The sequence below is a fragment of the Panthera uncia genome, chromosome E1, assembly GCF_023721935.1.
Source record: "Panthera uncia isolate 11264 chromosome E1, Puncia_PCG_1.0, whole genome shotgun sequence".
Classification (NCBI taxonomy): Eukaryota; Metazoa; Chordata; class Mammalia; order Carnivora; family Felidae; genus Panthera; species Panthera uncia.
In genome coordinates, this window is record NC_064814.1 from 43,575,572 (window position 1) to 43,602,114 (window position 26,543).

The 26,543-nt window shown below is 43.4% G+C and overlaps 1 protein-coding gene across 1 annotated transcript in view; it reads left to right on the forward strand.

Moving 5' to 3' along the window:
* Nucleotides 1–314: 314 nt before the first annotated feature.
* The window catches only part of VPS53 (VPS53 subunit of GARP complex), a 136,060-nt gene continuing 109,831 nt past the window's right edge, over nt 315–26,543 (forward strand). The window contains exons 1-4 of the mRNA XM_049636716.1: nt 315–668; nt 2,453–2,533; nt 12,286–12,335; nt 13,976–14,042. Coding sequence (XP_049492673.1) covers nt 582–668; nt 2,453–2,533; nt 12,286–12,335; nt 13,976–14,042 — 285 coding nt within the window. The 5' untranslated portion in view covers nt 315–581. The remainder of the gene's footprint in view (nt 669–2,452; nt 2,534–12,285; nt 12,336–13,975; nt 14,043–26,543) is intronic.

Here is a 26,543-nt window from a genome sequence, read left to right on the forward strand (position 1 = left end):
CCTCCGACAAATTGTCCTTGGCAACATCGCCACTTACCAGCTGGGGTCATTTCTCCCCCGGTGGCAGGGGGACACCTACTGCCACTGACCAAGGGGGCCCTGGGAGCGGTAGGATCGCCGGCTTCGCGGCCTGCGAGGGTTGCTGTCGGTCGGTCGCGACGCTGTCGGGGCTCACCCTCACTGGGGGGTCCTGCCGGGGGTGGGGAGGCGGCCAGGACCTCCCCAACACCGGGGCCTCCGTCGGGGGGGGCGCCCTCGGCGAGGTGAAGCGTGCCCCCACACCATCTTAAGGAGAGCTGAGGACAGGCAGGGTTTGCGGGACCACTGGACTGCCCGGGGAGACTCCGGGGACGTGGCAGGAATGCCTCCTCCGCGGTCGCAGAGGTCAGTCCTCCACTATCCCAGAGTGCCCCGGATCCCGGAAGTGCCCTGCTTTCCGGAAGTGCCCGGCAGGCTGAAGGAAAGGAGGTTTGCCTGAGCGCTGCAAAGAGAGGGCTGTGGTTCTGGAGCGCGGGGGCGGGGGGCGGCCGGAGGTGCTACTCGGGGTTCAGGTGAGCGTCGGGAGGGAGCTGGGCGGAGGGATGATGGAGGAAGAGGAACTGGAGTTCGTGGAGGAGCTGGAAGCCGTGCTGCAGCTCACGCCTGATGTGCAGCTCGCCATCGAGCAGGTGAGCGTTCCGTGCCCTGACCGGGCAGGAGAGCGGAGGGTGGGGAAGTCTGGGGGTGGGACCCGAAGTGGGACGGGGAGGAAGCAGTCTTTGGACGGAGAGGTGGGAGCTAGGCGCCGAAGGGAAAGGACAGGTTTGGGGGGAGGTGGTGATGGGAAGGGGTTGCTGAATCCAGGGGAGGGAGAGGACCCTTTCTAGGCCTTGATTGTCTTTAGAGGATGAGGCGTCCTGGTGAGTTTGGGCAAAGGAACCGCGCCTCCTGAAAGCATGAACCTGGAAGAAGGGAGTTCGTGGATACCAGCGTCAGATGTGGGGGATTATTTACCAGGCTGGTGTGCCGCTGCTCCCGCTTCTCCGTCTAGCCTCTTGTGAGGGACTAGGAATTGAGAAGGGGAACAACTTTAACACCTGCAGCGGGTCACAGAGCAGAGGGGACAAAGTTGAAAAAGGACCCTTTACCGTACTTAAATGGTTGAGAATTTCTGCTGTTGATTAATTTGGATTAGGTTGAAGAATATTCCCAGGAGGCCTTCCTTCCCTTCCGGAACTCTTTGGTTGACTAAATTCTCCTTTCAAGTTTACTGGGTTTTTAAGAGTAATTGTATTGGAAATTGTGACTTAGACTTCTGTGCAGGATTTTGCTTCTGATAAAGGGAGAGGATCTCTGTTAAAGGAATTGGTGTAGGGGATGAGATTTAAGAAAAGGAGGGTTGTGCCATATTTAATGACCACTGGGAAGTTTTTTGAAATAAACCATTACTACTACCATTGCTAATAGTTAATATTTTTTTGAGCATTAATACTGATTATAGGTCTGCCACTGTACTAACTTATTTGTATTGTCCCATTTATAGATTTTTGGATGTGTGTTTTTCTACCAGTGGTTGGATTACCCCATACAAAGGACACTTGGCACATCCTAAGGATGCCAGACCACTGGGCAAAGGTTTTGTTGTTCAGGCCACAGCTCCCCACCAGCCTCCACCTGACAGAAAAAGACGTACATTTCATTTTCTCTTTGGACCTAATGGGCCCTAATAGAAGAAACAAACAACGCAGTCAGTTACGGTTTGGCAAGGATTTTAGAAGAGTGTATTTTTGCTGTTTCTTAAGAAGACTGAGTTCTAGCATAGGTTTATCTAATGAGCAGACATCAGAAAAGAATTGGCTTCCCAGAATGACTGTCTTGAGCTGGTGAAATCCAGTACCCAGGGCATCACTCCACTGCTTTCATAATCTACCTTGTTACATGTTATTCAAGTTGTAGCTTTTGAAGGGAGTTATTTTTCAGAGGCAGTGTTCTTTCTTCTGCTAAAGAGATGGACAGTTCCTGAATGCAAGCTCCATTTCCTGACACTGTCTGAAGCATAAAAATTGCTTCAGTGCAAAGTGAATTCCAGTACTAAGCCATCACAGACATATGCATAAGTCTTTTACCAAGCCTTCCTTAATACAGTCATGTCATCAGCTGGTTTAATCTGATAGTGTACAAAGCCCATTTATTTTCCCTTGTCTGTGGAATTTTGTTGATATCTGTGGAACTTGCCACTGTTGCACATTCTGTTAGTTGCACCAAGATGTTAAAATTACAGATGTTAGTGAAAATCAAAGATTTACTTTAACAGGTATTTTCCCAAGCAGTCGTTGGGTGTTAAGCCTTTAAAATGAAAAAAGATATGTTTCTTGCTTTCAAAGAATTTACCATCCAGTAGGAAGGAAAGAAAGAATACATTAAACAAGACAGAAAGATGACAGTTATTTTTTAATCCCCTGTCTTTATACAGGTGTTTCCAAGCCAGGATCCTCTAGATCGAGCAGATTTCAATGCCGTGGAGTATATCAATACCCTGTTCCCAACAGAGCAAGTGAGTATAGGGTTTCCTTCATTTCAGTGGCCTCTGGCTCATCCCAAGTGTTGTGATTGCTGTGTTATACTACATGATCTAAGGAGACTTGATAAACAAATGAGAGTTAAATTCAAATCATTGTAACCGATGGGGGTTTGGTGGGGGGTTAGCTTATACCACATACTGTTGTGTGAGAGTGGAATTCTTCATATTGTGAGCATATTACTAGAAATTGTAATGGGGCGCCTGGGTGGTTCAGTCACTTAAGTGTCTGACTCTTGATCTCAACTCAGGTCTTGATCTCAGGGTCATGAGTTCAAGCCCTGTATTGGGCTCTGTGCTGGGCATGAAGCCTACTTAAAAACAAAAAGAAGAAGAAGAAGAAGAAGAAGAAGAAAGAAATGCTATCTTTAGTCTGTAAGAGTCCCCTACATTTTCTGTGGTAAATTGGGAGGTAGAAAGGATTTTTAAAACTAATTGGGAAGAGTGGGAGTGAGGTGGGGAGGATAACCCTGGGGTCATAAAGCTACTCTCACTCCTATTTTGAGATGCGAATTTTCAGACTTTGTTTTTTATTTTGTTGTGTTGGGTGGCTTGCCTATACAGATGGGTTTTTCTTACACAGTTGTTTTTTGGGTGTTTAGGTGAGAAGTAGAGAATTAGAAGCATCAGAGTCGGGAGAAAGTCAGCTAGAGTTCTTTTTGGTAATTCATTTATGAATTCAGCAAACATTCCGTGGGCACCTGACAGGTACCGGTCACCAAGCTAGGCGCTGGGGGCACAAAGAAGAATAACACCCAGTCCGTGCCCTTGAAGTGTACATGATCAAGGGCGGGGGGCTGGGGGAGAGACACTGATGAATGCTGTGGGGGAGGTATTGAATGGTTTAGTGAGGAACAAAGGAACGTTCTTCCTAAGAAAATCAAAACCTCAGAGAGGAGGCAGGCCTTCTGCCAAATCTTAAAGGAGTCATTCCTTCATTTAGTCACACACATTTATGAAATGTCTACTAAATGCCAGGCACTGTTTAGAAACTGGAGGGAAATGGTGTGGCAGGCAAGTTCCTAGTCTTGTGGAGTCTAGCGTGAGGAAGAAGACAATAAACAAACCATCAAATAAATATACAAGAAATTATCAAGTGTCGTGGATAGTATGGTAAACAGCAGGTGCAGCGGGGGTGGGGGGCTCCTTTAGATAAGTGGCCGGGGAAGGTCTGTGTGAGGTACTTCCCTTTAAACTAAGACTTGATACCTATGAAGGAGCCAGGCCTGTGGCCGTCTGGCGGAACACTACCCTAGGCAGAGTCAAGTGATGGGCAAGTCTAGGATGACAGGGAGAGAAGTTCATTCTAAGCACGGGACAAAGGCTCAGAGATGAGAAACACAGAGTGTGCACAGGGAACAGAGCCTCCTGGGAGATAAGGCTGACAGGGTTGGCAGAGCAAGGGTCCTGAAGGGACCGTGTTCTCTAGGCTTGCAGGCTCCCCATGCCTCTCAGTGAAATATTTTCCACACAGCTCATTGTCACAGGGCCCAGTTTTAGGTATGTACACACCCTCAAAATATTAGGTACATACTCTAGTAGCAGTCTTAAATAAATTAGGTTTTAGTAGTGTTTGTTACATAAATAATAAAAACAGAGGTTTTTGTCATGTACTGTCAATAAATATACTATATCCAGCCCCCCCCAAAATAGAGATTTTAATGTTTTCTTTTCACACTCTAATGGGCATTATTGCAAACCCCTTTGGGATGTCCACGCCCTGCGCTGGAGACAGTGACTCTAGGCAGTGGCTGTTCACTTACGGACTTTAGATGGCCTGGGGGGCTCAGTCATTTAAGCATCGACTCTTGATTTCAGCTCAGGTCATGGTCTCATGGTTTGTGAGATTGAGCCCCGTGTCGGGCTCTGTGCTGACAATGTGGAGCCTGCTTGGGATTCTCATTCTCTCTCTCTCTCTCTCTCTCTCTCTCTCTCTCTCTCTTTCTGTCTCTCTCTCTGCCCCTCCCCTGCACATTCCTTTCTCTTTCTCAAAAAAAAAAAAAAAAAAAAAAGGACTCTTGACAGGGTAATGACTGGATCAGATTCACATTTAAAATATTCCATCTGGCAGCAGAGCAGAGGGTGAGCCAGGGGAGGCAGAACTGGAGGCAGGAAGACCAGTTGGCAGATCACCTACAGGGGACGATAAGAGCCCGAGTGAAGACTGGGATTCAGAGAGCAAGTCCACAGAGCCATCTAGGAGTCCAAAGTCACAGACTGGTTGAAAGGATGTGGAATCTAAAATTCCTTCCTTTACCCACCAAAACACACTTCCTCTGCCCAGTTTTCTAAGAAATCTGGGCCTAGCGGGTGAACAAGACAGATGGGGTCCTTACCAACCCAGAGCTTCTGGTCTACCTTCACAGGTAATAAATACACCATTAACAGATTATAAGCGAATTATTATGGCTCTACAGTAACCTGTTTGTATAATTATGATTTGCTGCTTGCTCTCTAAAGACCCCTAAGTTCTGCTACAACTGTGATAATAGTTAACGTTTATTGAACACACAGACACCGTTCTAAACGTTTAATAGTGGTGTTATGAGAATAAGGAGGCACAGAGGGAGAAAGAGTGCTCAGCCTTGCCATGAAGGAAGCGCACCAAGTACTGTGGGAGCAGAGCACACGCCGCCTTACTTAGTCTCAGGGACCCAAAAAGACTTCCCTGAAGAAATGGCATTTCAGCTGCACGTTATACGCCAAATGAAGGATTTTTTTTTTTTTAATTAAAAAAAATTTTTTTTCATGTTTTATTTATTTCTGAAAGGGAGAGACAGCAGGAGCAGGAGCCTGAGACAGGCTGTCAGCCCAGAGCCCAACATGGGGCTTGAATCCATGAACCACGAGACCATGACCTGAGCCAAATTTGGACGCTTAACCGACTGAGCCACCCGGGCGCACCCAAATGAAGGATTTTGAACTTTGCTCTCTAGCCTGGCAGAAGGAGTGGGTCAACACCAGATACCTTTAAGCTAATTTGGGGATAAGGAGGAAGAGCAGGCTTTAGTGGTAAATAGAGTAGGAGTGGGGTGTAAGGGCAAGCTAAGTTTTGAACATTGGGGGGCCATTCCGGTGGAAGTGTGGATTTGGATATTTGAGTCTGGAGCTCATAATTCTCATAATTGTTAATATTTTTGGCATATATCCTTCCAAACTTTTTCTTTTATTTTTTTAATTAAAAAATTTTTTTTAATTTTTATTTTTTGAGAGACAGAACATGGGCACGAGTGGGGGAGGGGGCAGAGGGAGAGAGGGAGGGGGGAGAGAGAGAGGGAGGAAGGGAGAGAGAGAGGGAGAGAGAATCTTAACCAGGCTCCACACTCCGTGCAGAGTCCAATGGGGTGCTCAATCCTGTGACCCTGGGATCATGACCTGATCTGAAATCAAGAGTCGGGTGCTCAGCCGACTGAGCCATCCAGACTCCCCCTTCTAAGCTTTTTCTAATGAACATATTTGGGGCGCCTGGGTGGCTCAGTCAGTTAAGTATCTGACTTCGGCTCAGATCATGATCTCATGGTCCGTGAGTTCGAGTCCTGTGTCGGGCTCTGTGCTGACACCTGGGAGCCTGGAGCCTGCTTCAGATTCTGTCTCTCTCTCCTCCCCCACTTGCCTTCTGTCTCTCTAAAAATAAATAAACATTAAAAAAAATTTCTAATGGACATATTCATTTTTTAAAATAAAGTTGGAGAAAATGGTGTGATTCTGTGTGATTGTCTTTTTTGAGATTTCACAGATAGCCTTTAGAGCTCATTGTTTAGTGTGAAAGAGGAATTCTAGGAATTAGCTGGAGGTAGAAATTTGGGAACAACTTGTATAAAGACAGCAGTTTTAGCTGTGAAAATACCATTTGCCCCACTGTATCAAGAATGCTGACTCATCAAGGAAAAATAACTGTTAGATTTGGAAATTACATAGGAAACCACCAGGTTCTCACTTCTTCCTGATATGTTTTTGTATGTATTTGATTTTAAACTACTGAAGGTAGCAAGTAGACATTTGTCATTCCACAGATGTAGTTATACGTCTTGTCTAATCGTACCTCCATGTACACGATAACGTGTAGTGAAGTTTCTTAGCAATGTAAGAAAATTTATGACACAAGGTTGCTTTTATTTCCCCGACCCCAGATTTACACTTAGCAGTTCATTTTCCAGCCCAGATTCCCATGGTCTGTAATGACAACGTAATAGAAAATAGTGGCATGAATCATAATGTCTTTCGCCTGTTGCTAAATCTTGGGCAAAACCCATCTCTACACCTCATGGACCTGCAGCAAATACTTCTGAGTCGAGTTTAGAATATTTAGGGGCGCCTGGGTGGCTCAGTCAGTTAAGCGTCCATTTTCAGCTCAGGTCCTGATCTCACGGTTGGTGAGTTCAAGCCCCATGTCAGGCTCTGTGCTGACCTCTTGGAGCCTGGAGCCTGCTTTGAATTCTGTGTCTCCCTCTCTCTCTGTCCCTCCTCCATTCGTGCTCTGTCTCTCTCTCTCTCTCTCTCTCTCTCTCTCTCTCTCTCAAATAAACATGAAAAAAAAAACTTTAAAAAATTTGAAGTAGATGTCAGTGTATCAAGAATGAGTTTAGGGTCACTCTAAGGAGGAGGATGTGTATGCGGTGTCTGTTGAGTAGGAGCGGCTTGCGTGTCAGTGGTTGCCTGGAGATATGTGCCTGGAGGCAGGACATCCCCAGGTAGTTCTAACTCACTAGGTCCATGTGGCAGGAGCTCAGCTTGCTGTATTTATAGGGCTCTTAGGGGTAGTTCTGAAGAGTAGCCAGGTTTGGTAACAAAGATCTGGAAAACTTTTGTAGTCTCCTAGTAGAAAACTGAAGATAATCATTTGCCATGTTTTCATTAAAGGTTTGATTAGGGGAATCTAGGTAAAATCTATAAAAATAAATATAAAACTGATACAATTAATAACTTTGACAGAAGAGTCACGTGGAGCTGTTTCTAAAGATTTTTTTCTAAAGAATTTTGAATGACCCCCCCCCCCCCAATGCTCTGGATCTGTGTTGTTTAGTGAAAACAGTAAGATGCCAAATTGTTTCTCATGCCAGTTTAATTTTCTTAAGCCACGGATTTGCTTAGAAAGAACAGTAGAAAAATATACCAAAACGCTAATGGTGATTATTTTCTGATGGAGGTGCAGTGGGAAGTTCTGTATTTTCTGTAATTAGCAAGAATTGCTATTAGAATCAGGAAATACTTTTCCATCATTAAAACATTTTTAAGTCATAAAACTGTACAACCACCTTATAACTAAACTAGATGGGTGATTCTCAAAGAGCAGATGTATCACCTCCACCCAGGGTCACCAATCTGGATTCCTTTGGGGCATTTCCCCAACACCAGGGGAGTCCCTCCACCCCGTGAGGATTACTAACCTAGCAAGGAGTGTGCCACATCCCTTGGATATGTGGGATGCCTAAAAGTTAGGTTGAGGATCTAACTTTAGAGGTAGCATGGTTAGGGGTGCCTGGGTGTCTCAACTGGTTAAGTGGCCGACTCTTGATTTCGGCTCAGGTCATGATCTCATGGTTTGTGGGTTCGAGCCCTGCATCAGGCTCTGCGCTGATAGGGCAGTGTTTGCCTAGGGTTGTCTCTCTTCCTCTCTCTCTCTCTCTCTCTCTCTCTGTCTCTCTCTCATTCTCTCACTTTCTCAAAAATAAATAAACATTAAAAAAAGAAAAAAAAAAAAGCATGGTAGAGTAAGAAAGAGCAGAAACCCAAGAGTCAAGATTGACCCCAACCAAGTCCAGCCGTGCTGAATGTTATATACACAGCCTTGGACAAAACATCCATCCTTTCAGAGCCTAATCTCCCGCACCCCCCCCCCCCCCCCCCCCCCCCCACCCCCACTGAATAGAAAATAGCATGCCTAGTGTGGTTGAGAAGATTAAGGGAAATCATTTCTGTAGAACATCTAGAAGAGTGTTGTGTAATGAATCCACATTAAACGTTAGCACCCTTTCCCTGCTGGGAAACCAGCAGAAAATCTGGAAGATGAAGGGAACGTGGTCACCAATCGGTCTAGGTAGCATGTGGTCAAACATCATTTTATATTTTTAAACATTAAAAATTTTTTTTCAATGTAACTTATTGTCAAATTGGGTAACACAGTGTGTAAAGTGTGCTCTTGGTTCTTGGGGTAGATTGCCGTGGTTCATTGCTTACATACAACACCCAGTGCTCATCCCAACAAGTGCCCTTCTCAGTGCCCATCACCCATTTTCCCTTCTTCCCCTCACTACCCCCATCAACCCTCAGTTTGTTCTCTGTTTTTAAGAGTCTCTTGTGGTTTGCCTCCCTCCCTCTCTGTAACAATCCCCTCCCCCATGGACTTCTGTTAAGTTTCTCAAGATACGAGTGAAAACATGATATCTGTCTTTTCACTGAGCATAGTACCCTCCAGTTCCATCCACGTTGCTGCAGATGGCCAGATTTCATTCTTTCTCATTGCCAAGTATTATTCCATTGTATATATAAACCACATCTTTATCCATTCATCAGTTGATGGACATTTAGGCTCTTTCCATAATTTGGCTGTTGTTGAAAGTGCTGCTATAAACATTGGGATACATGTGCCCCTATGAATCAGCACTCTTGTATCCCTTGGATAAATTCCTAGTAGTGCTGTTGCTGCGTCGTAGGGTAGTTCTATTTTTAATTTTTTGAGGAACCTCCATACTGTTTTCCAGAGCGGCTGCACCAGTTTGCATTCCCACCAGCAGTGTAAGAGGGTTCCCGTTTCTCCACATTTTCGCCAGCATCTGTAGTTTTCTGAGTTGTTAATTCTAGCCGCTCTGACCGGTGTGAGGTGGTATCTCAGTGTGGTTTTGATTTTTTTTCCCTGATGATGAGTGATGTTGAGCATCTTTTCAAGCATGATAATTTTAGAACATTTCTTTCCGGTCTTTTAATAGTTGCATTTTAGTGTTTTCCTCTTACTAGCATGTTATCGTAAACAATCTTTGTTGTTTTGGAGCCTTCCTGCCCAGCATCTCCAGTAGTGTAAAAGTCCACCGCATCAATTTGGCTTGATTTATTTTAACTTTTCTACTGTGGCCATTTAGGCCATTCCCGTGTTATTGCTCTTTTAAATGCAGTTGAACATCCGAAGGCATAAATATTTTGAATTACTCTTCCTAGAAAAATTGTGATGGCTTAAGCAAGACCTTCATGTTTAAGGAGTTAAATTTAAGCATTGGTTAGTGTATGTAGCACCCCAAATCAATATTTACTGTTGTGGAATAACCTCCAAGTCATATTGTTAAGTGAAAAAAGTACGATGCGGGACAATGTGCATTGTATAAAGAAAGGGATGTAAGTTATGGACATGCTTTAAATTTAAATACATAGACTGTTTCTAGGACAGTACAGAAGAAGCCAGCTTGGAGCCATTGCCTCTCAGGAGGAGAACTGGGGCGGACGGGCAGGGCAGGGAGAGAAGAAGCCTAGCTTTTCACTAATTTATCCTCTTGTACTGTTTGGCTTTTTGGTTACGTACATGTTTTACCAATTTCTTTTTTGTTTTTTTGTTTTACCAATTTCAAATAAACTATAATTTTTAAAATTTGGTATAGTTATCCATTGGTACAATGAATTTATGGCTACCTTTCACCCAGGTTCTTCAGATGTTAACTTTTTTTTTAATTAAATTTTTTAAAATGTTGTATTACTTATTTTTGATAGAGAGAGAGACAGAGTATGAGCAGAGGAGGAGAAGAGAGAGAGACACACAGAATCCAAAGCACGCCCCAGGCTCTGAGCTGTCAGCACAGAGCCCAACACAGGGCTCGAACCCACAAGCTGTGAGATCATGACCTGAGCTGAAGTCAGATGCTCAACCGACTGAGCCACCCAGGCACCCTAGATGTTAACATTTTTTAAATAGTTTTTTTACAATACTCCCCGCCCCCCCCCCAATTTTTTTTTTTTTTTTTTTTAAGGAAGAGGTTATGCCCAGTTTACACATGAAGAAGTATACACTCAGGCTAAACAGATTGCCCTCTATACACAGAGCATGTTCGTAGTGGCAGCACTGTGCCCAGTGTAGGTCCTCCAACAAACTCAGCTTCTGTGATTACACTGGTGGTTTATACCCAGTCCGGTTTTGGGGTAACTTGACAGCTTCCTCAATTAAAATAGTTACTAAAATAACTTCTGTTTTCTGACATTCATTTTCACCTTAGTCTGGATTTCTGAAAATTCTCAGTAACCAGTGGCTTTGTCAGAACAGTAAACAAAGATGTAAATGGCCTGGTCTGACATCTCACTTGTGAGCTGGTTCTTTTACCAGGCCTGCTCTTGGCAGGCTCCTGGCCTTCTCCTGCCACCAGAGGCTGCTGGTAATAATTAATAAGCACAATTCCTGCATCACCCTTGCTTCCTTCTGAGGTAAAATAGCTGTTGAGGGGAAAGGAAGAGGACTTAAAAAGTTGTTTTTTGAAAACTTGAGTTAAAATGGTGTTATAAAATTGTGCAATCTCTATTCCACTAGGGGGCACCATTTCCTTGCATTTTCTGCTGGCTAAGGTTGGAAATAGTCCACTTGTGTGTCATTGTCCTAAAACTCAAAATAACTGTATTATAATTACAATAGCAACGGGTAGCCAATATAGAGCAGTTAGAAAATACTTACAGGTAAAAAGAAGAAAAAATTAGAATCCCTTCTCAGATTGAAATTACTGCTACTGATTTCATAGATTACAGCTACTAGTATAGATTCCAAAGCTACCAGTGTTTTTCCTTCCAGATGTTTTTTTCTAATGGATCTACAAACTTCGAAAAAATAGATTTATTTATCAGCGTATAACATGATGTAGAGGAGTACTCAAGTCTTAAGTGTACAATTTGATGAATTTTCACAAAATGAATACAGCCAGGTAACCGCCATTTAGAGAATAAGACATTCGTGCAGCGTCTTTAGATGGACCCCTCTTGCCTTCTCACAGTAACTACCTTCTCCAAAGATAGCCACCATCCTGGCTCCTGACATGAAAGAATAGCCTCACTCATTTTTGGACTATATAAAAGGAGTCATACGACATACGTCCTTGTGTCTGGCTTTTTTGGTGCAACATTATGTTAGTAAGATTTATTCCTCTTGTTGTGGGTTGTAATCTTTCATTTTAGTTGGTGTATTTTGTTATATGAACTTGTCACAATCCTATATGCCAGGGGTCAGCAAACGTTCTGTAAAAGGCTGGATAGGAAATATTTTAGGCATTGTGGACCATTCTGTCTCTGTTGCAACTATTCACCTCTGCGTTTGTGGCTCAGAAGCAGCTGTGGATAATATGTAAATGAATGGGCATGACTGTGTTCCAATAAAACTTTATTTACTAAAAATAGATACCAGGCTGGAATTTGTAGTAGTTGCCAACAACTGCTATACTTTTTTTTTTTTTAACTTTATTTATTTATTTTGCGAGAGAGTGCAAGTGGGGGAGAGGCAGAGAGAGAGGGAGAGAGAGAATCACAAGCAGGGGACACGAGACTCGATCCCACAAATGGCAAGATCATGACCTGAGCCGAAATCAAGAGTTGGATGCTCCATCCCAGTGAACCACCCACTCTTTTTTTTTTTTTAAAGTTAAAATTGTATCACACTATGATTAATTTTTTTGAGCTGTCATAAATAGCCTCGATAGCTCATTATTTCCCTGTAAAGGAGAAATTCTAGAAAGTGAAGTAATAGCTGGCACTTTTCCTTCTTTTTGTAGTCTCTGGCAAACATTGATGAAGTCGTGAACAAAATTAGACTGAAAATAAGGTAAGTGACACCATATGATTATTAATAGTTGATGAAAAGTATGCTGTTGATTTTAATCATATCCTAGATCACACTTATCTGTTAGAACCCTGAAATCTCAAGTTTGCTGTTTATGACAACTTTAAAAAAAAAATAATTCCTTAACTGGATTTCCATATGAACCTTGTGGCAAAGAATCGGATTTTTTTGGTCAGTCTTCAAATTATTTCTAAAAAGGGAAGGAAGCTTTAACAGGCTATTCAAAATGGTTGGTTACAAAAGGGGGTAAAAGCATTTTTTCTCTATTTTTATTGGTTTTATTTCCTTAGCAGATTGACCTTTTTTTGTACCTCCAAGTCTTAGATGTGAGGATGGGTTTATATATGAATCCTTGGGCCATATACCAGCTATCAATATGGTCAGATGTGCTCATTGGCGTTTGTGGTGACCGAAGGTTAAATATTGGGATTAATCTGGGATGTGCTTGCCAGAGTTAGACGTCAGGAGTCCTTCCTGTCCAGTAGCCTGGTTCTGGTTTATCCATGTCTGGATTTCCAGCTGTGACACATGGCACATGACACGTGGTTGATGTCAGTACTTCAAATATCGTTTTTTGCATTTGTTTGACTTTTTTTTTTAAACGTTTATTTATTTTTGAGACAGAGAGAGACAGAGCATGAACGGGGGAGGGCCAGAGAGAGAGGGAGACACAGAATCCGAAACAGGCTCCAGGCTCCGAGCTGGGGCTCGAACTCACGGACCGTGAGATCATGACCTGAGTTGAAGTCAGATGCTTAACCGACTGAGCCACCCAGGCGCCCCGTTTTGTTTGACTTTTGATGATGAGAAGCCTCACTTTGAATCCAGGAGATGATTTCCTTTTTCCCTTACGACCTTCGGGCCTTTCAGTGAAGACCTTTGCCATGAGTGTGTTGTTCAGTCGGGTGCCTTAGGACGTGCAAAGACGCCTCTTGCTTCGGCTTTAGTGGGCTTGGGCTCTAACAGTTCTAGCAGAGACTACTGAGTTGGCCAGGATTTGCACAGGAAAAATGGTCCAGAAATCACTGCACAACAACATACCTTTGAAACATTCTCTGAACTGAAAGTGGAATTAAACGGGTATGAATGTCTCTGGTTGAGGTGCCACCAAATGGCCCGTGTTGGAACTGGAGTCCACAGATCCACCTCCTACACAGATCGCAGTCAGGGCCCAGAGGATGAAGCACCGATCCCATATAGCACCCCGGCTCCTTAGCCCTTTAAGGTTTCTAAGGATGTGCCTGGGGATTCTGTGGGGGGCAGTTTGAATTCTCTGACCTGTTCCCATAGAGTTTCGGCAACATCGCCATTCCTGGTTTTCTCCATTGGAAAATACTGTTATGTTGGTGCTTTCGGACAGCTCTGAATAATAAGCAAGAATAGGCTTCTTAAAAGGCAGAGACTACTCATCAGCCTATGCTGGGCTCAGCTTCTTACACTGCCATTGCTGCCTTAGCTGGGGGTCCGAGGCCTCAGTCTTCCATCATTCAAATTTGTGTGGTTCTCTGGATAAGGAGGTGCCCCCTGTGGGAGTTGATGGATAAGTTACCAGCTGTTTTTCTTTTGGTCACCCTAGAGTAGAGATTGTTTTAATGATTTGTATCCCTGAACTTTTTCACTAGGAGACTGGATGACAATATTCGAACTGTTGTAAGAGGTCAGACGAACGTGGGGCAGGATGGCAGGCAAGTAAGTAACTTATTCCCCCATATTAATCATATCCTCGTGATTTCTTCACCACCCAGTGACCAAGTGACCAGAATGCTTGTGGAGAGCACTTTCTTTCTGATCTGTCCCCCATGCGGCAGGAAGTGTGCATGACTTGTGTCACTACTGTCAGAGGTGGGCTGCCTAAACCAGCAGTGAGCTCTCAGTCCGCGTCCCTTGAACCAGGAGCATATGGGAGCACAGCTCACCCGGGCCAGTGCCATGTAGGCTTAAGTGAGAAAACTGAAGTCTCCTGGTCTCTCTCCACAGTGTCAGACATGGATTCATGTCATAGTTGTATAGTTCTTTTTGGATCTAGCTAAGGAGGGCTGTTGGAAGGGAATGAAGGGGGAAAGGGGTGTGTGGGGAGGAGGCAAGCTTCCACGACTGAGGGGCCAGCTGTTAGCTATTAACCATTTTCCTTTTCATTTGGATTCTCTTCTGTTTAGGCATCTTATTTCAGAAATTGCTGTCATAACAGAGATGCTGAGCATGCCTTTTCTGGTCTTATGTGCAGTTTCTGCTGTTCCCTTTTCTTTTTTTTCTTTTTTTCTTTTTTTTTTAATTTTTTTTAATGTTTATTTATTTTTAAGAGAGAGAGTGAGACAGAGTGTGAGCAGGGGAGGGCCAGAGAGAGAGGGAGACACAGAATCCGAAGCAGGCTCCAGGCTCTGAGCTGTCAGCCCAGAGCCCGATGCAGGGCTCGAACTCACGGACTGCGAGATCGTGACCTGAGCCAAAGTCGGACGCTTAACCGACTGAGCCACCCAGGCGCCCCTGCTGTTCCCTTTTCAATACTAACTCCTTAGGTCAGTGTGTGCCTCTGTGATAGTTTCAGTTCTGTTATTTGTCCTCTTTGACATTTTTTAGTGCAGCTATTTTCTTAAAATATACATTATGCTACCCGAATTTTGGGCGGATGGGAGGTGTCATCCTACGTATAAATGTCCTGCTCTCTCTTATTCCTGCTTCCTCTGCTAGTAGCTTATAGGTATTATGTGTCTCTTTTACGTTTTTAGTTTTATCCATGTCTCGATTTCCCCTACGTTTTATGACTAACTTTGCTTCCTAGTAACCATCTTCCGTTGGCCCATTTGTAAGTATCTCCTTCCTTCCTTGTTGTCATCAGCAGCAGTATTTGTATATAGACCTGTTTCCTAAGACTGATCTGATTTCCTAGTCCCTGCATCGTTCTTAGCCCTTATTGCTTTGTTTTTGTCTGTTTAGGTTTCTCCTATGAAGCATGGCTTCTTTGGCAGGTGAGGCCTGTGTACATGGGGCCCTTAGAGGTAATAGAGAGTAACAGTGTAGCCTGCGAATACTCCAGCCTCTTTCTGCCCCTTATCTTTCCTTCTATATGTCTGGCCTTGTCATCTATCTCTTCAGAAACCTCAGTGGCCTCTGTCTACCAGATTGAATCCAAGTTCCTCTATTTGGCATTCAAGGCCTCAATCTGCCTTTCCAGTTTTGTGTCCTGCCGAGATCCTTAGAAGGCTTAGTGCTCCGCAGGCACCGTGCTTTCTGAACCCGTGCGTTTTACTTTGTTTTGTCTGAAATGCTCCCTCTCCTCTTTTTCTTCCAGTAACTTCATTTCAAAATCTACCTAAGACCCAGCTCAAACACTGCTTCCTCCATGAAATTTTCTGTTTAGCTCATCTGGATATACAGGAATTAGAATTTTAGACCTAGAAGGGACTTGGAACTCATCTGGTCCACACTTCTCATGAGCAGATTCATCTCAATACCCCTTAGCTACACGTATATCCTTTCTGCCCACAGACTCCCAGGCCTGTGCGTGTACTCTCCTTTGACTTACTAGCGAACAAATCTTGCCCCCTCGACTAGTTTATAAGCTCCTTGAGGCAAGAACTAAATCCTCCCCATCCTTGTATTTCTCTCAACACATAGTTCACGTGCAGTAACATTTTATTCAACAGTATTGAACATTTGGTCTATGTGAGACTATTTATTTATTGTAAATAAACAAAAGCCCTTTACCATGAAACATTTTGATCAGCGTGTGTCCCTATAAAGTTGTTTACAGCTTGATTTGTGTGTGCCCAGTCTCGAATGACTACTCTTTGAAATAATGACACACCTTTCTAGTGTGATTTCAACCTGCACTTCGAACGGCTCACTGAAATACTTAACGAGAGCGTCAGGTGTTTAAAATTCCAAGAACGTGAACCTAACGTGAAGGACGCATCGAGACTTTTTGTTGGGTCATGCCATGTAGAGGTGTATCTTGCAGTTAGTTATTTATGATCTGACCTGCGGTCACAAACTAGCAGTAGTGACAGGTCGGGCCCCAAATTAGACCGCCCACGGGAATGTCGGCCTTCGCCACCTTCACGTGTTCATAGGTGACAGGTTGATGCAGCAGGGCCAGGTCCGGTTTCAGAGAGCAAGACCACATTTTCAAGAATGTTTAGATAGCATTTCAATCTGTGGTGGAATTTTGTGTTCGTCTCCTTAGAATCCAGACAGAGAGGAAGCCCAGAAGAAATAATTGCTTTTCCTGTCATCCCCTCCATCTATCTTTTCCAACAGTTTGTAATGCAAGCTCGAATAGAGACTTTTTTTTTCCAGGGAGCTTTTGAGTCCCATTCTTGTCAGCCCCTATGGGTAAAGCCTTGCTATCCAGCCCTGGCTGGCTGGTGGTTTGCTGAAGAGAGACTCCATTTGCCTGGCACAGACTTGGGAGAATTATGGATGTTCCAAAATACTGAGTTTTATAGGTCGAGAGGCCCAAGATTCCCCTCTTCCCTGGAACAGAGTAAAAGTTTGCTTTCAGAACTTGTTTCCTAAGCTTCTGAGGAACACTTGGGAGGAGAGCAATATTACGGGCAGAAGGAAATTTTCATTTTATAACTTTCACCTTGATTGTGTCCAACCAGAACCAGGGTGCTTTTTAATCTGTAAATGAGAGGGAATGTTTATTTCCCATTCGTGGTGTCTTGAAAGATTTGTTTTTAGCAAACATTTTTGAAAAGCAGTGTTTCTAACTATAAAATTATTTTTGGGGAGGCAGTGATTTAGAAATTGAAGACACAGGAAGGCACTTCCTGTAGTTTTTTGAGAATTCGGAACCAGCTGCCCGGTTAGCATTCTGCTACACATTTTGGAGAACTTTGGATCGTTGACCACCTCCTACGTGGCAGACGAACTGGTTTAGTCTGTGACCTCTTCTAACCAGACTGTGATGCTCATACAGAGTTAATACAGCACAGAATTCTCCCCATTTTCTTCTGCTGAAATCATCAGGCCAAAGCTTTAATTAAATGCCCACATGTTTCAAACTTTGTGGATAAGATGAGTCAATTCCACTAATACAGGATCTGATATGCTACGAGCGTTACGCAGCTTCCCAAGAATTAAAACAGACAGCTTGGCTGAGGGGGGGAAAGAGGTGAATAGAGGAGTGGGTTAGAAAAAGAGAAAGCTGGCATGTGACATTTCGAGAGTGGCCAAACTTTGACCAGTTCCCAGTAAGTTCACTGAGAAGCACCGGGAGGGTTAGCCACTGGGCTTCTGTCTTCTTGAGTGGAGCTTGGCTACAGTGTTACTGTTGCATCAGAGCAAGACTAAGGTTCGGGAGGGGAAGAAATTGTTATTGCCATCTCCAGCTCAGCTCACCAACATTCGGTTTTTAAGAAGCTTCAAGTATCTGCAGTACAACCTTCCTCCCAGTTCAGGAATCCTTTCTATGGCGTCTCTGACATTTCAGTGTCCTTCTGCCTCTGCTTGGACACTCACGATGATGGACAACTCGCTCCTTTGTTGTTCCACAGGAGAGGTTCGGTCTTTTCCAGTATCCAACAGCTTTAATTGTAAGAAATTTCTTTCCTTCTTAGACTGAACTGAAATAGTAAAATAGACCTCATTGTAACTTCTCATTGCTGAGTTCTGCCAGCTGGACCGGTGTGTAATCCCTTTTCCTTATTATAGTTTCTGAAATTTTAAATGGATATTATGTTCCTTTCTTACTGTTCCTTTTTCTAGGCTAACCATTCTTAGTTTCTTCAGCTTTACGATCTGATCCTTTTACGATCTGATCCTTTATCATCCTGGTTACCTTACAGTTTGTCAGCATCATTTTTTTTTTTTTTTTTTTTTTGGGGGGGGGGGGGGAATGAGGGAGAATGAATCCTGTCAGCATGGAGCCCCACATGAGACTCGAACTCACAAGCTGTGAGATCACGACCTGAGCTGAAGTCAGACGCTTAACCAACTGAGCCACCCAGGCACCCCTGTCAGCATCATTCTTAAAACATGGTTCCTGGCCAAGAGGACACATACTGTGTGGGCACACAGTGGGACAGTTTACCTCCTTGTTCTAAACTGGGGTTGTTAACAGGGGAACTGGGGGCTCAGGGACTGTCAACTTCCTGAAATTAACTATTCATTTTTGTATGGATAGACTTACTTCTGAAGAACAGATTCATTGATTTTTCAAAATTCTCTTAAGGAGTCTGTGACTCTTCAAAAGTTAAGGACCACTGGTTTAGACCCTGTTCTCCCATTCATTCATTACCTTGGATTTTGGGGTGAAATTTTGGGCCATGTCATGTTGTTGGCTTCTACGGAGTTGGTGGTTGTCTGAAATCCCCAGGTCAGGAGTTTCAGACAGATGCTCACAGAGCTAGAAAAGTAACCTAAATGGCTTCAGCAGGCCACTGTGCGTCCATGTGTATCCACCGGGCAAGTAAATGCCCTATCTAAAGGGGACAGCCACATCTCCGTTCTAACCAATTGTTGTCATGTCTGAATGCACACCTGGAGATGCCAGACCTATCAGGTTTTCAAGAGAAGCCGGAAATCCGGATTTTTGTGCGACTCTCCACATTTTTCAGTGTTGGCTTAGTGTTTTTCACAAATACTGCAAAGGCCAAACAAAACACATCTGTGCCAACAGTTCGCAACATCTGCCCCAGGGCTTTTTTCATATGAACTACTTTTCAACTTTCCTCTGTTTGTTTAAGAAATTCTTTTGAAATCAAGTGCTGAACTTTATGTTGTCCCCCCCATTTCATCTTGCTAGTTTTGCTTGATTACCCCAGCCAGTTGAGACCTTTTGGAATCTTGATGACTTCCCCTTTTTATCATTAGCACATTTGCCAGACAAATTCTATGTCTTGGCTCACGTTGTAGACGAAAAGGTTGAACAGGATGGGTTCATAGCCACGTGGCACGCTATTAGACACTTTCTCTTCTCTTCCTTATCCTCATTTTGGTACAAAGTGCCAGGCCCAGAAAACAAAGAATTTCTTCCTGTCCTTGGTATCTGTCCAGGGCCATGTTTCTTAAATTTTCCATGTCTCCATTTTCCTCAGATAATGGGGGGCTAATCATACTTGCCTTCTCTCTTTTCATGGAGACATCGTATAGATTTATTAACTAAATCAGTAAAGCATGTTGCCTTCCAAGGAGGAACTGTTCTTTGCTTTTCATCCTCAAAATTAGGCTATCGTCTAATTCAGGCGTTAGAACAAAAATAGCTGTGCTCCCCAAGACCCTGAACTAGGTAGATGGCGGGAGTTCATAGCATAACATTGATCTTCATTTTGTGGGATTATGAATTTGTATTTGTCAGCTCTCTAGGGAGATGGTTTGAATTTGTCCCCTCAATCACTTCAAATTTATCCTCTCTTATCCTCTCTGAGAGGAAAATGAAGCCCATTGATGGAAAAAAATAAATGGCATTAGTATTAAAGGGGCTATAAATAGTTTGAAAAGAAAGGGGAGGGGGGCACTGTCACTTGCTTCCTCCTGCTGAAGCATACTAAATCTAAAGCAATTGAGCTTTTTTTTCTTTTTTAAAATTTTTAATGTTTATTTATTTTTGGAGAGAGACAGAGCATGAGCAGGGGAGGGACAGAGAGAGAGGGAGACCCAGAATCAGAAGCAGGCTCCAGGCTCTGAGCTGTCAGCACAGAGTCGGACGCGAGGCTTGAAACCACAAACCCTAGATCATGACCTAAGCCGAAGTTGGACACTCAACTGACTGAGCCACCCAGGTGCCCGAGCAATTGAGCTTTTAAAGCGTATGCTCAAATTTGTCCATTAGTGACCGAGAATGGTTAGGCTTTTTTTTTTTTTTTTAAGTTTTTTTTGGAATGACATTTTCAAAATGTCTACAGACAACACTAAACTTCAGAAATTGCTGAGACCTGAGAAGGACCTGGGAGTGCCAGAAGCCCTGTGACCACCCACTGGGGCAGTGGAGTCAGGTTGTGAGGGTTCTCGGGGCTTTGCGCCTCTCCGGCAGCCTTCCGTTGGCGAGTGGTGCCTCTGGTTTTGATCGAGGCTCTCCACCGTTCTCCAGGCAGCATTTCTTACATCTGGTGCAAAGGTTGGCTTGCCTTTATTTGACAAGTCGAATCTGAATAAGTGTTCAGTTTTGCCTACTTGTCAAGCACTGCTGACTGTAGTTGAGGCAAGGACTTGTAGTGACGGTTCAGTCTGATCACCATGCCTCAACCCTTTTATGGCACGTGAGCCTTACCAGCACTTCTCGGCAGAGTGATTTGTTTGCTGCATATTTGAACCCTGGCCACTTGCCTTCTATGATCTCTGATTTTAAGACAAGCTGTAAGGAAGTCAAATAGCTGTCCTCGCTCTCCTCTGTGGAGAGCGAAGAACTAAAAAAGGGCGCATTTTATTTGAATTCACTAAGGATTGGGGTGATTGGACATTGTCACTGATATAACATTGGATGGCATCCTGGTCAAATGAAAACACCTGAGCTTTGAATTTAAATTTTGGCTCTGCCCCTGGGTGTGACCTTGGACAAGTTTCTTAACTTCTCTGAGCGGAGGGTTCTTGTCTGTGGTATAGAGACAGTGATAACTGCTTCAGGGTGGCGGGGCTCTGTGGTGCTCAGCAAATGGCCGAGATGGTGCTGCTGCTGCTGCTATGACGTAACCCCCGGAATATCCCAATTCCGTGCATCCAGGCACTTGTCAAGTTCCTGTGACTTTTCCATCACCTCCACTCCTTTTCATTCCTAAAGCCCTGCTTCAGAGCCACTTCAAAGGCTCTGCAAGCCTCCCTACTGTCCCTCGGTGAGCCGTTGTCTGTGAATGAAAATTGCAGCACAGCTTACCTGTGGCCTAGAATACCTGCTGTTCCATCGGGGGTGGTGAAAGGCTCTGTTCTCTTGTCCTGGCCTTACGACCCGCATCAGACTTTTGCCAGGGCTGCCCCTCCCCCAGGGGTTTCAGGCTCTTGAGAGGTGTGTTCCAGCAGTGGTTCTCAGGGCCTCACGCCCTTCCTGCGGTGCCTGCTCAGAGTCCACCGACTCTGCTCCAGGAGGAGGCTCTCTCCGGTTTCCCACTCTGCAGCTTTTCTCACGAGCACGCGGCCAAGATCTCCAGAAAGAGCCGCAGAGTGGGTGCGAACCGTTCTGTGCAGGCAGCTCCCAGAGGTTCTGTACTGTCGTGCTAGCCCTGCACTTGGCCGTCAGTCATTTGTTAGAAATTTTAGCGTATTCCTTCCTGTCTGCTTGAACAGCTTGGCCACATGTGAGATGGTCCTTGCTTGTCCTGAGCTCTCTGATGGATTCAAGGAAAGTTGTGATTTTTTTGGTTTGTGTATTTTTTTCTCACCGTTAATATAAGAGCAATGCTCTCTCTGGCTTTCTGCATCCCAGGCGAGAGCCTAGCTGACCAATGGCTTTCAAGGTGGCTTGGTATGATAAGTTCATTAATAAGGTTTTAGATTCTACATTGCAACTAATCTTTAAGAATCTACCGCTTTTTGAGTTTTGATGTACTTTCAAGGAGGATTATCAACAAGCCCAGGGAAAAGGTGTTAAAATATTTCTTTCTTTTCTTTTCAGTTTTTTTTTTTGCCTTCTATTCAGATTTTATTTATTTATTTTTTATTTTTTTAAATTTACATCCAAATTAGTTAGTATATAGCGAAGCAATGATTTCAGTAGATTCCTTAATGCCCCTTCCCCATTTAGCCCATCCCCCCTCCCACAACCCCTCCAGCAACCCTCAGTTTGTTCTCCATATTTAAGAGTCTCTTATGCTTTGTCCCCCTCCCTATTTCTATATTATTTTTGTTTCCCTTCCCTTATGTTCATCTGTTTTGTCTCTTAGAGTCCTCATATGAGTGAAGTCATAGGATTTTTATCTTTCTCTGACTAATTTCACTTAGCATAATACCCTCCAATTCCATCCACATAGTTGCAAATGGCAAGATTTCATTCTTTTTGATTGTCGAGTAACAACTCCATTGTATATATATACCACTTTTTCTTTATCCATCCATCCATCGACGGACATTTGGGCTCTTTCCGTACTTTGCCTATTGTTGATAGCGCTGCTATAAACATGGGGGGGGGGGCATGTGTCCCTTCGAAACAGCACACCTCTATCCCTTGGATAAATGCCTAGTAGTGCAATGGCTGGGTCATAGGGTAGTTCTATTTTTAGTTTTTTGAGGAACCTCCATACTGTTTTCCAGAGTGGCTGCACCAGCTTGCATTCCCATTTTTAAAATTTTTTTATTGTTTATTTATTTTTGAGAGAGAGTGTGTGAGCTGGGGAAGGGGCAGAGAGAGGGAGACACAGAATCTGAAGCAGGCTCCAGGCTCCGAGCTGTCAGCACAGAACCCGACATGGGGCTGGAGCTCGCAAGCCGCAAGATCATGACCTGAGCCAAAGTCGGACGCTTAACCAACTGAGCCACCCAGGCGCCCCACTTTTCTTTTTAAACAAATTTTTTAATGTTATTTATTGTTGAGGGAGACAGAGTGTGAGCGGGCAAGGGGCAGAGAGAAAGGGAGACACAGAATCCAAAAAAAATTCCAAGCTCTGAGCAGAGCCCAACTCAGGGCTCGAACCCACGAACTGCAAGATCATGACCTGACGCTTAACCAACTGAGCCACCCAGGTGCCCCAAAATATTTCTGTCTTCTCTAACTACTTATCTGTGTGAAGCCGCATTTTCATCATATTTTTCAACCACACAACATATCACAGCAGAGTCAATACAGAGGCCTACAATGAGAGTCCAGCTGGCCTCTCTTAAAGTAGATGCTGAAGATATTCACAAAGGCATAGAAATGGTGCCATTTTGGGGCGCCTGGGTGGCTTGGTCGGTTGGGCGGCCGACTTCGGCTCAGATCATGATCTCACAGTCTGTGAGTTCGAGCCCCGCGTCGGGCTCTGGGCTGACAGCTCAGAGCCTGGAGCCTGTTTCGGATTCTGTGTCTACCTCTCCCTCTGCCCCTTCCCTGTTCATGCTCTGTCTCAAAGAAAAATAAACGTTAAAAAAAAAAAAAATTTTTTTTTTAAAAAGAAAAAAAAAGAAATGGTGCCATTTTTGTGAAATTTGTTTTGTTTAGGGGGAATACAGTTATTTTTCATAAAGACATGTTACTTATGTTAACATATAATGAGCTTATTGTTATTTTTTTTTTTAAGAATTTTTTTTTTTTAATGTTGGGCACCTGGGTGGCTCAGTCAGTTGAGTGACTGTTGATTTCTGCTCGGGTCATGATCTCACAGTTTGTGAGTTGGAGCCTCGCATTGGGCTCTGAGCTGACAGCATGGAGGCTCACTCAGTAAATATTGAGTGCCTTCTTTATGCTGGACACTATTCTAGGCATTGAGGATAATGCAATGAACAATGCAGAGAGACCCTAAGTATGACATTTTTTCACTTCCAGAATCTGTGACTGTTAAGGAGTTATTCTTGTGACCTTGGCTCACTAAGCATGTTTGCCAGAAAATTGAAACTGAATTTTATTAAATGCCTTTTCAGCATCTACTGATATAATCACATGGCTTTTCCATCTAATTGATTAGCTTAGTTTGGGGTTTTATTTTTTTAACATTTAATCCTACCTGCTGAGTCATTGTGTTATTGTCCTTTTAATGTGTTGTTAAATTCTGGCATTTGCATCTGGGATTTTCATTCATGTTCAAAAACTTCAGTCCTCTTGATGACTGAATAATATTCCACTGTATGCATGTACCACATTTTTGTGTATCTGTTCCTCTGTTCCTGGACACTTGGGTTGTCTCCACCTTTTGGGTGTTGTGAACAATGCTGTAATGAGTACTGACACACAAATATCTGTTTGAGTCCCTCCTCTCAATTCCTTTTAGTATATACTTAGGCATTGCATTGCTGGATCATATGGTAGTTTTTAATCATTTCAGTGTATTTAATCTCTTTGGAAACATTTTTTTTCCACATTGTTCTGAACTTTAATAGATTTATTTTTCCACTAGACAAGCGTACATTCATATTTTATCTTCATTTTATCCATACAGACTGTGTTTCAGATTAGCTGTAGAGTCATAAGCTTTTGTGTTCAGGACCTAATAATGGTGATGCTGTCCCCTCCAAAAAAGAAAACTACCACGATTATTTCCTTTAGCTAAGAAGTCCAGCAGTTGGACTCTTTCCTCCCTGACCTTAGAAACACATCAAGTCCCACTTGTGTGCAGCATGACTATTGAAAATGGTTTTAGGAAAATAGTGTGCCAAGAAGGAACACTGAAGTTTATTATTCTTCTGAGCCATCCCCATATAAATTGGCACTCCTCAGGAGCCAAGAAAAAAGGTCAAGCATAACTTTTGCCATCTGCTTGTTTCCATGTTAAAGGCAGTCACAAGTTTAAACTAGAGTCTCTACATCTAAAGAGGAAAATGCCATTCATCACTACTGTAACTGCTCTGGCTATTACCCAGGTTACTCTTGCTTTTGACTGCTAGTAGTTAGTGACTTGGGAAGGAAAATTCCATCCTTAGTTTGAGGTTGCACGTTAGAAAAATTGCTGACAGGGCAAAGCTTTCTGGGTTTCAGATCCTTGACACAATAAGTCATTCAAATATGTTTAAACAATGGATGGAAATTTGAAACTCTGTCTTCATGTAAGAACTTGACCTCCTTTTTGCTCTTCCTTTTTTCACCCATGGAAATACAGGATTTAGAACAGCGGGAGTTCAGTGCTGTGGTTGTTCTGTCATCATTTCCATTTATAAATCCCAGTGAGTCTGTAATATAGCTATAAAATGTCTTGTGCTGTAGTTTGGGCTCTGAGGTCTTCTCTAGAAGAAGATTAATTTTGTAAAATTTAAGATAATGCTTTTCTTAGTCTGTTTTGGTTTGGTGTTCTATAGTCTTCTAGATTAAAGCTCTGAAACGTAAGAAACTATCATCCTCCATACAGTATTGGGTCACATGCCAGGATCTTTGATTTTTGTTTCCATGTTTATATTGTAAACTCTGAACAGATGCTGTGTTGGTCTCTAAGTGTTGCACGTGATACCTGGAGTATGGATGTTAGGCAAAATATATTAATGCTACTTTCATAATGGCCTCCAAGCATAAGGGGGACATTTCTTGGGAGATGTACTTACTGACAGGTAAATTTGATGACCCAAATACTGTCTTCCATAAAGAAAAGAGGTGAACTGAGGGGTCTTTATCCCATCTCAGACCGAATTACTCACCTTTGTCCCCTTGTCATACCTCTGAACTTTTCTTGTTCTCGGTCACATAAGAACAGTAGGGACAGGTAGCCAACGCCTACTCATATGGTAATATCATTTATGTAGGCCAAGTGCTACACTCTTTTTTTTCGTTGAATACTTGGAGATTCTGATCTTTGGAGATTTCTGGTGACTGGATGAGCATCTTGTGGTCAGGTTCCAATACATCTGTCAGCTCTGGAGTTACCCAGACCTCTAGAATTAAGAGTGTATTGTTGTAGGAGAAATGTGTCTTTCTTGATTGATTCACTATAAGCAGAGACATGTTAGAGTTGCTTTGACAGAAGGTACATTTTGAGTCATTTGTCTTGATCTATAATGTTGATGTTTTATTACAATATAAGCATGTTTGTCTTACATTCTGCAAAATATTTGCTGCAATATTTCCAAATTACTTGATGTAATATAAAATGGGTATAATTCTCTCCATTTTACAGGTGAAGAGGCAGGCTCAGATGATAGGTTCTGTGACTTGCCCCAAATCACAGTCAGTGAATCCCAGGTCCAGATTTTCTGCTTCCCAGTATGCTGTGTACTTGTCCATCCCAAATTCTCTTTTGAAATAGTGACAGGTTTTTTTTCTTTTTGAGAGAAAGAGAGGGTGCAAGTGAACCAGGGGCAGAGAGAGAGAGAGAGAGAGAGAGCATCCGAGGAGGGAGGGAGAGAGAGAGAGAGAGAAGCGGGTCTCACCCAAGGTGGGACTCCTGTTCACCCACAACAGGGCATGAGCTCACCCAGTGTGGGACTCAAACTCATGAACTGTGAGATCATGACCTGAGCCAAAGTCAGATGCTTAATGGCTAAGCCACCCAGGTGCCCAACAATGACAAACTTTAAAAGCGGATTTGATAATCACTGTTCAGAACCTGAAAAGTTAAGTGGTTCCCAAGGGAATCCTAGCAATGACAGTGACCCATGGCCTTGTTAACCAGCTAGGTCCCTCGCAATGACAGTGACCATGGCCTT